Source organism: Salmo salar, chromosome 02 (assembly GCF_965601325.2).
Source record: "Salmo salar chromosome 02, fSalSal1, whole genome shotgun sequence".
Classification (NCBI taxonomy): domain Eukaryota; kingdom Metazoa; phylum Chordata; class Actinopteri; order Salmoniformes; family Salmonidae; genus Salmo; species Salmo salar.
The window spans coordinates 43175136-43188204 of NC_138292.1; the positions used below are offsets into that span (position 1 = coordinate 43175136).

General features: G+C 44.3%; 1 protein-coding gene across 3 annotated transcripts; it reads left to right on the forward strand.

The window, feature by feature from the left end:
- Positions 1-246: 246 nt before the first annotated feature.
- On the forward strand, positions 247-12651 carry LOC106583425 (ubiquitin carboxyl-terminal hydrolase 5). Of its 3 annotated transcripts, none has more exons than XM_014167577.3 (20): positions 247-778; positions 1415-1543; positions 1896-1962; positions 2284-2411; positions 2960-3105; positions 3466-3650; positions 3904-3998; positions 4407-4600; positions 4789-4860; positions 5479-5569; positions 5760-5885; positions 5985-6138; positions 6304-6478; positions 6792-6880; positions 7155-7340; positions 7717-7860; positions 10579-10721; positions 11024-11174; positions 11517-11601; positions 11824-12651. In XM_014167577.3, exons 1-20 carry the CDS (start codon positions 671-673, stop codon positions 11915-11917), a joined length of 2562 nt encoding a protein of 853 aa, XP_014023052.1. In that variant the 5' UTR covers positions 247-670; the 3' UTR covers positions 11918-12651. The 3 variants fall into 3 exon arrangements, with proteins under 3 accessions (XP_014023052.1, XP_014023061.1, XP_014023068.1); XM_014167586.3 differs by having other exon boundaries at positions 1899-1962; XM_014167593.3 differs by having other exon boundaries at positions 248-778; positions 7155-7283.
- Positions 12652-13069: the final 418 nt, after the last annotated feature.

A 13069-nucleotide genomic window follows, 5' to 3' on the forward strand; every position in this document is an offset into this window, starting at 1 on the left:
TTCACTTCTGTAAGTCGCTCTGGATAAAAGCGTTTGCTAAATGACTAAAAATGTAAATGTAAATATGACACATCCAATCCTGTTTCTTTTTCTCCATGGTCTATTAATTACAATGAATAGACAATTTCATTGACATTATTTGGGGTTTGTGTGAAGTTCTCTTTCCACCCACGCGGTGGCAGTAGTTGATTTAGTAGTTGATTCATTTTCGCCTTCTCTTCGTCGAAGTGGCGAGTTCTTAAACATGACCGTAATTACTGAAAACGCTATGTGTGATATAAGCAGATGGTGTGTATTTTGCCTGTGCGTTTTATTGTATGTCTTTGTTAGAAGTTAAATAACGTTTTAATATACATTTGATTCATTGGCGATCTGAATTCATACTTAATTAATGTTTCTCTTTCAAACACAACATGGCATAATTGTGCGGTAGTTTGTACTCTATATATTACGATTATCACGCTACCCTGAGCGTGCTGTGCGCGTTCGGCCTTGCGTCCACACAAACAGGGAGGTAATCAAGCCATTCATTGGGAGGAAGACGGACAAACGGAGAGAGGGGGTGAGCAATACAAACAGACAGTAGTAGTCAAAGCTGGGGAATCAAAAGCTGGGGTCCAAACTCAGAGGAACAAGTGTCCGACTGGAAGGCAGAATTAGTTAGTTTGAGATGGCGGAGGTAAGCGAGGTTTTGATGTCGGTTTTGTCTACAATTCGGGTTCCGAGGCCCGGGGACCGTGTCCACAAAGACGAATGCGCCTTGTCATTTTCTTCTCCGGTGAGTAACCGTCTTCTCATCTAACGTTATTAGCTTCGTATTAAATATGTATTTTAGATATGCTTTTTCTTTGGGGATGTTTTTTAAATATTTATTTGTGTTTTACCAGTTATACAGCTAGCTAGGTTGGTAGTCAGCTAGTCACAACAATAGCTACCTAACGCGTTAACTAGTTAGCTACTGTAGCTACATTGAGAAACGTTGTTAGCCAGCTAGCTAACATTTAGCATTCAGCTAACGTTAGCTAGCTACTGTAACCAGTGGTTGTCAAATCATTTCCGACTATCATCATGACTAGTTGTAAATGAACTCACAGTAACGATACGTAGTTAGCCAACGTTATCTTTCAAGTTTTAACGCTAGCTAGCCAGTTGGCTAACTATAGCTGTCACTTGACGTGTCATTCCAGCTGTTTAGCTAACTAACGTTAACTTGCTAGTTAGCATGCTAGATAATCACACTGTCAGTTGTCATGATGATCTTCAATGTTACGAGTTGGTCGCGTGGGAAACTTCAACTACTGTACGGTTACATCCAATAGGTTGTTGGGTAAACTAGCAGCTGTCCGGTTACCAAGACAGCCAATGTAATGACTAACCTTAATGTTCTCGCATAATTTTTTTTTTTTTTTTTTAGGAGAGTGAAGGAGGCCTGTATGTGTGCATGAACAGTTTCCTTGGGTTCGGCAGCCAGTATGTGGATAGACACCACACCAGGAGCGGACAGCGGGCTTACCTGCACATCTCCCGGACCCGCAAAGCTCCGGTGAATTACACACTGTTCCTTCAAACCTTTTACTGAAGTCTGGCTGAGTCTAGCCAGCAATAGAGGCACTTGAGGCTGAATAGTGGCCAAACAACAACACATTGTGTGTCAAAATCAAAATTATTGCTCTCTAGACAGTACAAAAGTAATACACCTTTACACAGTATGACAGGGAACTGGCAGCATCTAATGACAATGTGCCACCAGGCCAGTTCAGCTGGTTTTAATGGCAGCTACTTCTGTTTGGTTTGCTCAACGTCTCTATAAGAAATGATACACTATGAATGAACCACCTTTCTTGTGGATGGAGACGTTCCACAATTCACTAAATTTGAACTGTCATTTTCCCCAGAAGGAAGATGATGAGAACTCTGGATCCGGTGACCCACCCAAGAAGAAGCCCACCCGATTAGCCATAGGTAACAGCAGAGTTAACAGTAGCACATTTTCAGACAGGCCTCTGTGGGTGCAAAGAACCCCGAAGCAGCCTTCAATTACCAGTCTGTTTCTACTAGCATTCCACTCCTTGTATTCCATGTCATGACAAGCATGTTTTTAAGCATATGACACAGAGTGGAATGATAGCTAAACATACGGCTACCCAGGCTATCCTTCAGGGACGCTGACACCAACATTTTCCATTCTATCCGGTTGTAGCCCAAACTTTCAGAAAATACTCTGCCATGATAGATCAATGAAACTGATATAATGTCTATTTACACTCCTCCTCTCTGTCTCAGGGATCGAGGGAGGGTTCAATGTGGAGCAGGAGCAGTACGAGGAGGAAGTAAAGGTCGTCCTCTTCCCTGATAGACAGGAAGTTACATCCGATGACCTCGCCACCATGCCAGATGTTGTGAGAGAGCGGGTGAGACACTTTGTGTGTGAACACCTCAAGTGTTGCCTCAACTTTGCTAATTATCTCTTAACAGTTGTGTGTTTGTCTGTGTTTAGAAAGAGGCCCTATCATTGCCATGGCCGTGTAGTTTTGAATCCCTTCATTCATAGTTAGTGTATGCATTGGAAACTAATACGATTCTGCTTTTAAAAAAAAAAAATGTTAGAGGGAATGGTCGGGGAGATGGAAATTAATTATAATTTTGACACTGCAAATTGACCACAGATAAGCCCAAAAAGAGATTGTATTTGAAAATAATTGAGACACGATCACTTATTTTTTTTGTGGGGAATACTTGGGAACAGATTTCCTAAAGTAAAGTCATTTTATCTGAATTTAGTATTTTTTTTGGACCAACCAACTAACTTTGGGGGGGGGGGGGGCAAAAAACTCACTAGCGGGATGGTTTTGGCCCACGGGCAGCCTATTGACGACCACTGCTCTAGGTATTACACTTCATATAGATTGACCATGCATTCTTGTTGTAACCACTTATAACCTTCTCTATATCCATTTAGGTATCTCTAGCCATGGCAGGGCTGATGTCTGCAGACTCAGTGTCTCACGCCCTGCAGGTGCAGCAGTGGGACGGCGAGTTGCGGGCGGAGTCCCGGCACGCCGTCGAACTCAAGCAGCTCAACAACGGCACCAAGATCCCTCCCAGGTGAGAGGCTGGTTAGGCTCGGTTGTTGTTCTGAGCTGGCATTGGCTAGAATATCACGAGCATTCCAGCGTTAAGGAACTTGACAATTTTACTCCTTTTGCTTCATAAATGTCCATTAATTTCATCATCGACTTGGATCATATACAAGGTCTGATGGCGTAATTAATATATTAAATAATTTGTCAATATGTAGCCTAAATAAATATATTTTAGTAAATGTTAATTCTGTTCATTCTCTGTCAATCAATCTCTCATTCTCCCTCTCTTCCTTTCCATCATTCAATGATTCTCCCTTTCTCTCTGCCTCTCCCCACCCACCCCTCTCCAACTTTCTCCCTGCGCTCCATCCCTGTCTTCCAGTGGTTGGCGGTGTGAGGTGTGTGACCTGCAGGAGAACCTGTGGATGAACCTGTCGGACGGAAGGGTGTTCTGCGGTCGCAGGTATTTCGATGGCTCCGGGGGGAACAACCATGCCCTCCTGCACTTCCAGCAGACGGGACACCCTCTGGCTGTCAAACTGGGTACCATCACCCCCGACGGAGCAGGTGATGGCAACACAATACAAATACTTGGACACTTGAAACAACACAATTCTGTTTTGTTTACCAAGTGCTTCTTACTAGTCCCAACATTCCAGCAGTCACAGAATCCATATTGACACGCTTACCCTTGAATTATTTAAAGGGGACGATTTAAGAAAACACTGGCAAGGAAAAGGACTCGAAGACAGTTGTAACTTTGTTAGAGGCTGTATTCTTTGAGCTTTTAATGTCTGACTTGCTTCTGTGGCCTTTCCAGATGTGTACTCCTATGATGAGGATGACATGGTACTGGATCCAAAGCTCCCCGAACACCTGTCCCACTTTGGCATCGACATGATGACCATGGAAAAGGTAGGACTGCCGAAATCAATACAGATACAGGTTCTCTCCTGCTGCAGTGTTGTGGTTTAAGGACTTGTCTTCTTTAGTAACAGATATTTTCCTTCATGAATAAGGACTATACTTTTCCGTACTTGCCTTACCTGTGTTTTTGGTGGCAAAATAATGTTCAAAGCTGGCCTGGCCCCATTTTCAATAGCTCATATTTATTGTGTTATAACAACAAAATTAGAGATGGGACTCTGAGATCAGTCCTCCATCAGGTTCATCTGTCATTGTCTTTCCCCCTGCCATTCCTTCCCTGTTTCTCCTCTCTCTCCTCGACACCGGTCTTCCCCTCCCTCCCTCCCTCCCTCCCTCCCTCCCTCCCTCCCTCCCTCCCTCCCTCCCTCCCTCCCTCCCTCCCTCCCTCCCATGCAGACGGAGCACACGATGACAGAGCTGGAGATAGCGGTGAACCAGCGTGTGGGGGAGTGGGAGGTGATCCAGGAGTCAGGGGCCACCCTTCGTCCTCTATCGGGCCCCGGCCTCACCGGCATGAAGAACCTGGGCAACAGCTGCTACCTCAACTCGGTCATGCAAGTCCTCTTCACCGTGCCTGACTTCCAGAGCAAGTCAGTAACCGTCCATCACTTCTACCTCTTAGTCTGCGTCCCAGATGGAACCCTATTCCCTTTCTTGTGTGCTACTTTTGACCAGGGCCCATTGGCCCTGAGATAAAGAGCAATTTAGACAGATTGTAAAAAGAATGCTGGAAAATACTCACGAAACCCCTCTGTCGTGTGTGTGTACCCCGCCTCAGGTACGTCTCCAACATTGACAAGATCTTCAATGAAGCTCCAAGCGACCCCACCCAGGACTTCAAAACCCAAGTGTGAGTTTCCACCAAATGCTTTTTTTCTTTTTCAGTGTAGCATGCACACACTCACACAAGCTTAACATGGTTATCCATTTCGCGTCAAACATAAATACGGTTTATTAAACCTGCCCTTTCCCAACAACCTTGAGACTACACACACCTGTGTCTGCATGTAGCACAGAGTCAGGGTTATAACGCGTGTATTCAAAGCTAGTCACACTGGCATACAACTGTTATGGCACACACACGCATAGTCATTGGCACTGTGAGATGCATGTGTTATGTTTGGATGGACAGTAGGTCATTGTCTGAAGGCCAGCCTTTCTCCACCAGATGTCACTAACTGTTCACTTATCTGAGAAGAAAACGATCCATTTCTATGGCCAAGACTAGCATTAGATAAGCTACGGGGATGGTAATTGTTAGCACTTATTTTTAAGTATTTGGAGAAAAAATGCAGGCCCAACCGCCTTCAACACTTTCCTCTAATTTATAAGACTTTAGAGTTTAAGAAATAGGATTTCTCCCGATGGATCAGTAATTCCTGTTTTTATTATCCTCTATTTGTACATCATTTTAAATTGACTTTATTCCAATGTTGTTTTGGCGTTCAACATCTCTTCCTTATTTCAGAGCAAAGCTGGGCTATGGTCTGTTGTCGGGCGAGTATTCCAAACCAGCCCCTGACCCAGGAGAGGGTTCTGAACCCAGCTCTGAACCCAGAGTAAGTGAATGGAAAGCACTAGAAGATTGTGCAGAAGTTGTCTTAAGTCAGAATGCTAGCAACCGTAGCACTGGCACCTCAAACACCTGTTTCCAAACATGACGTTTTTCCAGTTGTGTTTACATTAAGTGATTGTGTTTTCGTATTCCATGTGTATTGTCTAAATAACATTTTTTTTTTTTGTTTCCAGGGTGACCAGGTTGGCATAGCGGCACGCATGTTCAAAGCACTTGTTGGGCGGGGCCACCCGGAGTTCTCCACCAATCGGCAACAAGACGCCCAGGAGTTCTTATTACACTTCATTAATATGGTGGAGGTAAAGTCATCCCATCATTCCATCTTCTGTCATCAGTTCCCCCCCCCCCTCCTGTTGTACCCCATTTTCTTAGTTTTGTTTTATTAACCTCTACCTCAGAGAAACTGTCGTTCGGGGGTGAACCCGTCTGAAGCCTTCCGGTTCCTGGTAGAGGAGAGGATCGTGTGTCAGCAGTCACAGAAAGCAAAGTACACGCAGAGGGTGGACTACATCCTCCAGCTACCTGTGCCCATGGACCAGGCCACCAACACAGGTGAGGGGCTCATGGGAAATGTAGTTTGTTATTGTGTCAATTACCTTGTTTTTTTTATTGAAGCCTCATTTAAATAAGTCAACCAACACATTTTTTAAGTCAAATATATTCGTCACAAAATAACATTTAAATTGAATACATCAATTATCCCTCTCTCTCCATCAGAGGAGCTGCAGGAGGCTGAGCGTCGGCGGGAGGAGGCAGACTCGTCGGGAGCCCCTCCCCCCGCGCCGGTGCGTGCCTGTATCCCGTTCACAGCGTGCATGGCGGCGCTCAGCGAACCGGAGACGCTCACAGACTTCTGGAGCTCCGCCGCGCAGGCCAAGACCACCGCCACCAAGTATGACAACGCACATGATTCACTGTCTATCAATCAGTTTCCCAGTCAATGAAATGTATTTCCCAACTCCAGTCCACGAGTACCCACAACAGCCCACACTTTTGTAATAGTTCAGGACAGGCACGCCTGATTCAACTTGTCATCAAGCCCTCAATGAGTTGAATCAGGTGAGTTTGTCTGGGGGTCCAACAAAAATGTGTGCTGTACTGGTGGACTGGAGTTGGAAAACCCTGAATTAAATCATCCCATCAATGCATTTTCCTATGGAAAATGTAGTTTGTAATTAGTCTCTCTCTCTTCATCCCTCTTTCAGGACCACTCGCTTTGCCTCTTTCCCTGACCACATGGTTATCCAGGTTAAGAAGTTCACTTTTGGACAGGACTGGGTCCCTAAGAAACTAGGTGAGTAGTCTGCTCTGCACACAGTGTAAACAAGGTCTACATGATCTTCTGTATTGAATAGAATTGTATTTTTATTTACATACACATGCAACATCTACACCTGAGGGTTATCACAGACGATATCAGTTCAATTCAAGTAGGAAATTCCACTGTAGTTGCTTGACAAGTCCAAGGAACCACCGATTTTAAATTACTTTTCCTTTAATATGAGAACTGAAATGTGGGATGTGGTACAGTCCCTGTCATCTAAATAGATGTTTGTTTGTCCCTGCAGACGTGAGCATCGACGTTCCCGACACGCTGGACCTGACTGCGCTCCGTGGGACCGGCCAGCAGCCGGGGGAGGAGCTTCTGCCAGAGGTGGCCCCACCCCCTCTCATGACCCCTGACGTGGAGGTCAAAGGTATCCTGGGTTCCCACGGCAACGAGGAGGACGACTCGCTCTACTCCCCACTACTGTGTCAGTCTGTCTGAGCTTTCCTTCCTTCATCCCTTCGTCCTGTCATCCCGTCGTCATATTTTCCTTTCTTTTCTTTCCCTCTTATGTTTTCTCCATGTTTTTGTGTTTACGTCTTTTTGAAATTTAGTTTTGTATTTTCAGTGAGGTGACGTGAGTTATCATTTCAATTTTATGGTGGGAAAGAGACTTGGCTTTGCTCTTATTGTCCAGAATGAGTTTAATATGGTTTGCCAACGTGGTTTTATTTCGTTGGCCTTCTCCAAAAGTCCAGTTTCTCAGCAGTTGTTAGACCATTCGTGACATCCTTATTGTTGCTGCTGTCTGTGGCCTGCATCCATATAATTAGACCCTCTCCCCTCCTCGCTCGCTCTCTCAGCCCCAGTCCTGGACGACTCTACCTTGTCCCAGTTGTGTGAGATGGGATTCCCACTGGAGGCCTGCAGGAAGGCTGTGTACTATACTGGGAATACTGGAATCGACGCAGCCATGAACTGGGTCATGGGCCACATGGACGACCCAGGTAGGTCACGGGGGATTAGTTTTGCCACATGTACCATAAGACACGTGTCTGTCATGGATGTAGGGCTGTAAGTGGGTGGTGTTTGTTGAGAAATGTACACTACCTGTCAAAAGTTTTAGAACACCTACTCATTCAAGGCTTTTTCTTTATTTGACTATTTTCTACATTGTAAAATAATAGTGAAGACATCAAAACTATGAAATAACACATGGAATCATGTAGTAACCAAAAACGTGTTAAACAAATCAAAATATATTAGATTCTTCAAATAGCCACCCTTTGCCTTGACAGCTTTGCACACTCTTGGCATTCTCTCAACCAGCTTCCCCTGGAATGCTTTTCCAACAGTCTTGAAGGAGTTCCCACATATGCTGAGCACATGTTGGCTAATTTTCCTTCAATCTGTGGTCCAACTCATCTGAAACCATCTCAATTTGGTTGAGGTCGGGTGATTGTCTATGCCAGGTCATCTGATGCAGCACTCCATCACTCTCCTTCTTGGTCAAATAGCCCTCACACAGCCTGGAGGTGTGTTGGGTCATTGTCCTGTGGAAAAACAAATGATAGTCCCACTAAGTGCAAACCAGATGGAATGGTATATCGCTGCAGAATGCTGTGGTAGCCATGCTGGTTAAGTGTGCCTTGAATTCTAAATAAATCACAGACAGTGTCACCAGCAAAGCACCATCACACCTCCATGCTTTATGGTGGGAAATACACATGCGGAGATCATCAGTTCACCCACACTGTGTGTAATGGTTTTGACTTGAGGTTGTTTGTTTGTAGGGGTGCCAGGTAGGTTGTGCCTACCAGAGAAAATATTGATTTCTCCTTTTGGTTTGGGAGGGAATGAGTCCCGTCTGGTCCGTCAAGTCTACACCAATACAAAGGACTCATGTAAAAGTCAGGATGGATATGCACTCTTCATAAACCCTTAAAACATTGGAAATGACTTCAAACAACTATTCTTTTGCGTGGGTTGTGTTACCAACATAAATGATCACACGCATAATAAAACAAACAATGAGCTCTGGTTCCTCAAGAAAAGTCCCGTACCTCGGGTCTACAAGAGTCCAGCCCGGTAAAGGAGTTCAGGGAACTCAAGTGACCTTAGTCATGCAATGTTTGTCCATTCATAAAATTGTAGCATAAACCCAGTCTCAATCATACAATCAAAATATCAACTCTTTTACCACACAACCATAAAGAGTATCAAATCTCAATAAGTCTTCAACTGACCACATAAATCGTCACGGTATACATCACACCAAAACAAATGAAATACCGTATACAAAAAGGTTGTAGTCAGTCGGTCAGTCAGACAATCCAATCCGCCAACAGATCTCCAACTGAGATGTGTAGTCCAAAGGAAGAAATGAGTGGATCTGATCCTGGTTAAAGTTGAGACAAGGCTACAAAGCACACTTTTTTTAAATGCAACAAAACAAACGGAGTAAAGAAGCTTTGGATCTGACGGTTAATCACATTCGCACCACCATCACAACTCCACTTGCGCAGCTGAGGCTGGCTATTTAATTGGGAATTATAGGGGAAGCGCCCTATTGGAAGGAGAAGCACTGAGACGATTCAGACAAATTCAGGGCCGTCTCACAAAGACATAGTGGTTTGAACCAAAAATCTCATTTGGACTTCAGACCAAAAAACAAATTTCCACGGGTCTAATGTCCATTGCTCATGTTTCTTGGCCCAAGGAAGTCTCTGATTCTTATTGGTGTCCTTTAGTAGTGGTTTCTTTGCAGCAATTTGACCATGAAGGCCTGATTTCACAGGCAAGGAATTTAGAATAGAGACCGGAAGGGGAACAGAGAACACCAACCTCAATATGGAGAGAGGGGAGGCAGGGGGAGAGAAATAGAGCAAGTGGATGGGTGGAAGGGACAGGCTGGAGGGGGAGAAGCTAAGACTGGAGGCATATCAGACAGCTATTGTACTGGGGTGAAGAGACTGATAACCGGAGAGTGGAGAGGAGTGATAGAGGGAGAGAAGGGAGCCTCCCCTCCCACAGATTCACAGTCTCCTTTGAACAGTTGATGTTGAGATGTGTCTGTTACATGAACTCTGAAGCATTTATTTGGGCTGCAATTTCTGTGGCTGGTTACTCTAATGAACTTATCCTCTGCAGCAGAGGTAACTCTGGGACTTTCTTCCCTGTGGCGGTCCTCATGAGAGCCAGATTCATCATAGCGCTTGAGGGTTTTTGCAACTGCACTTGAAGAAACTTTCTTGAAATGTTCCGTATTGACTGACCTTCATGTCTTAAAGTAATGCACTGTTGTTTCTCTTTGCCTATTTGAGCTGTTCTTGCCATAATATGGACTTGATCTTTTACCAAGTAGGGCTGTCTTGCTATTTTGAAGAATCTCAAATATATTTTGATTTGTTTAACACTTTCTTTTTGGGGTTACTACATGATTCCATATGTGTTATTTCATAGTTTTGATGTCTTCTATTATTTTTACAATGTAGAAAATAATAAAAATAAAGAAACCCTTGAATAAGTACGTGTTATGAAACTGGACTTGTAGTGTAAGTTAAATGGTATGGACTGCCATGTGTTTGAACATGAAGTTGAACCAGTTAGTAATTTCCAGCAACGTTGTTACTCATGTTTTACAATAGTCATTTCACGACAGCATGTAACTGATTTCATTATGTACGTTATATTCACGTTTCCTCCCCCTCTGTGATTGGCTGCAGATTTCTCCGCTCCCTTGGTGTTGCCGGGCACCAGCTCCGCTCCCGGGACCACGCCCACAGAGAGCTTTTCAGAGGAGCACCTAGCAACCATCGTCTCCATGGGCTTCAGCCGAGACCAGGCCACGCGAGCACTGAGGGCCACGGTGAGACGGTGTTTCCCTTACCATTACTCTGAATTGAATCAACTCCTCTTCACGTCTAGCACTGCTGTAGTGACAGAACTCCTTGATGTTGCTTCAAATAAATAATACAACTGCAGTGAGATTTCGCACATGCTCAGTAGCTGTATTCACCTCGTGGAATTTACTGGTATGATTAGACCTTTGGCACAATATACTCTATTCTAGCACACAGTTGAAGTTCACACATACGTTCTTCATTTGTGCTGCTGATCAGGTCTCCAACCTTTAACCAAGTGGTCTCTCCTATCCCTCTCCTCTTCCAGAGTAACGTCCTAGAGCGCGCCGTGGACTGGATCTTCTCCCATCTGGATGATCTAGAGTCCATGGAGGTTTCAGAGGGGGGCCGCTCGGCCGCCGAGAGCGAGGGGTCCAGGGAGCCCCCTCCTGGGCCTAAAGTCCGAGACGGACCGGGCAGTAAGTCAACAGCGAGAGGAAGCGGGTGAAGGGAGTGGCTCCAGTTTGAGTTGGACGTTTGAACATATTTTAATATTCTCTTCAAAGCATCTGTATGTACGCACTCCCGGAAAACAAAGAATATACTTCATTTTTTTCCACAACATTTATTGGTTAATGATTTACTCTTTGTGGAAAGCATATTACATGTATTTTGACAATGCGCAGACTCCAACTTGTTCTGTCCATGTCTTTCAATTTGTATTCAAATTGATGTCAAATTGCAGTATAGATTCAGTCACTGATGTCTCTGCTATGTACGTCTTCCTTTTTCTCCTCTATCCTCCTCTCCCTCTCTTCCAGAGTATGAGCTGTTTGCCTTCATCAGTCACATGGGCACAAGCACTATGTGCGGCCACTACGTCTGCCACATCAAGAAGGACCAACAGTAAGCGCCATTCGCTCTTCATTTCTTATAGAAGAAACCACTCCTTTTATACACACACTTGATACATGAATGTCGTTCTACTTTATTCCCACTGCTGTGGTGCAGTGTTGCTATTGAGATTCTGCGGTTATAACAATCTAGACAAAGCTTTAAAGTGCTGTTTCTCGTTTTCTCATGTCTGTCTGTGTTTTTCTCTTCCTCTTTTCTCTCTCTCTCTCTCAGGTGGATTATCTTTAACGATCAGAAAGTGTGTGCCTCAGAGAAGCCGCCCAAGGACCTGGGTTACCTCTACTTCTACCGGAGAGTCACTGAGTGAACGGAGGGGGGGGCAGAGTTTCACTTAGGGAGGGGAAGAGGGTCGCCAACATGCACATATGCACACTGTCACACACTGAGCTACTAAGAATGCTCTGACACAAGCTTCTGAACTGACAAATGTAGGGTTTAAATAAATACACTTTTCCCACAGCTATGTACGCAGACACAGGCAGGTGGAATGGCAGGCAGGTGTTTTAAAGTAGAAGTTATTTTTTATTTTTTGTATATATATTTTTTTTTGTTCCTCTCTCCACTTTTTACAATAAACACAGTAGTGTTGGTGGAAGGCTGCTGGTGTATTCACCCCTTCTAAGTCTATACTCATCTTGCAACTGACACCAATCAACTCATGACAGATACTGGTATCATTATACAGTGTCTATGGCAACAATGTTCCTGCTCCCCCCCTCTTCCCTGAACAACATGCCACTTATTGACTAGCATCTGTTTTATTGTTATTGCTTCTTAAGCCAAGCACTGCCTCCCTTCTCTCCCCCTTGTGTTCCAACATGGCATTTTCATAAGTTTGGCATCCACAGTAATAGAGAGAAAAAAGTTAATAAAATACAAAAAAATAAAATGTGTATTTTAAAAAACGAAATAAAAACTAAACCAAACAGGTTGTTCTTTTAAGTGTGGTGAGGGTGATATCTGGCTGATTTTTGTTTATTTTGCTCAAATGAATTCCTTTGTTACTTCTGCTCTGACAAATAAAGATGTCTTTCTGCCGCCCCTGCTTGTTGTGTTTGTGTTGAGATGGATGTGACTAGTGACCACTGGTCATCTAGTGGCCCTGCTGCGCTGGGTCCTTATATTCGGGCTCTTGCTGAAGAGCTGGGGACACCAGGTGAGTCATGGTGCTCCGCACTGGCATCAGGCCACAGGCTCAACATCTTCCTGAGGGCTGTTACATGCCAGGGAAACATGGTGAGAGTGCAACCATAGGTCATAGGGTGGGAGTGGGATCATTGTGGGGGTTAATTGGTTGATTTCAGTTACACCTGACACCATACTACATTTTGACTTAATTTATGTTTGCTGCTACTATGCTCTTCAAATAACTAATTTAGTAGTCTTTCAGGTGTGTATATCTTCATAGCCACATGCCTGGAAGACCCAAGGCCATCCCACTGAACATCAGTTTTGCCAT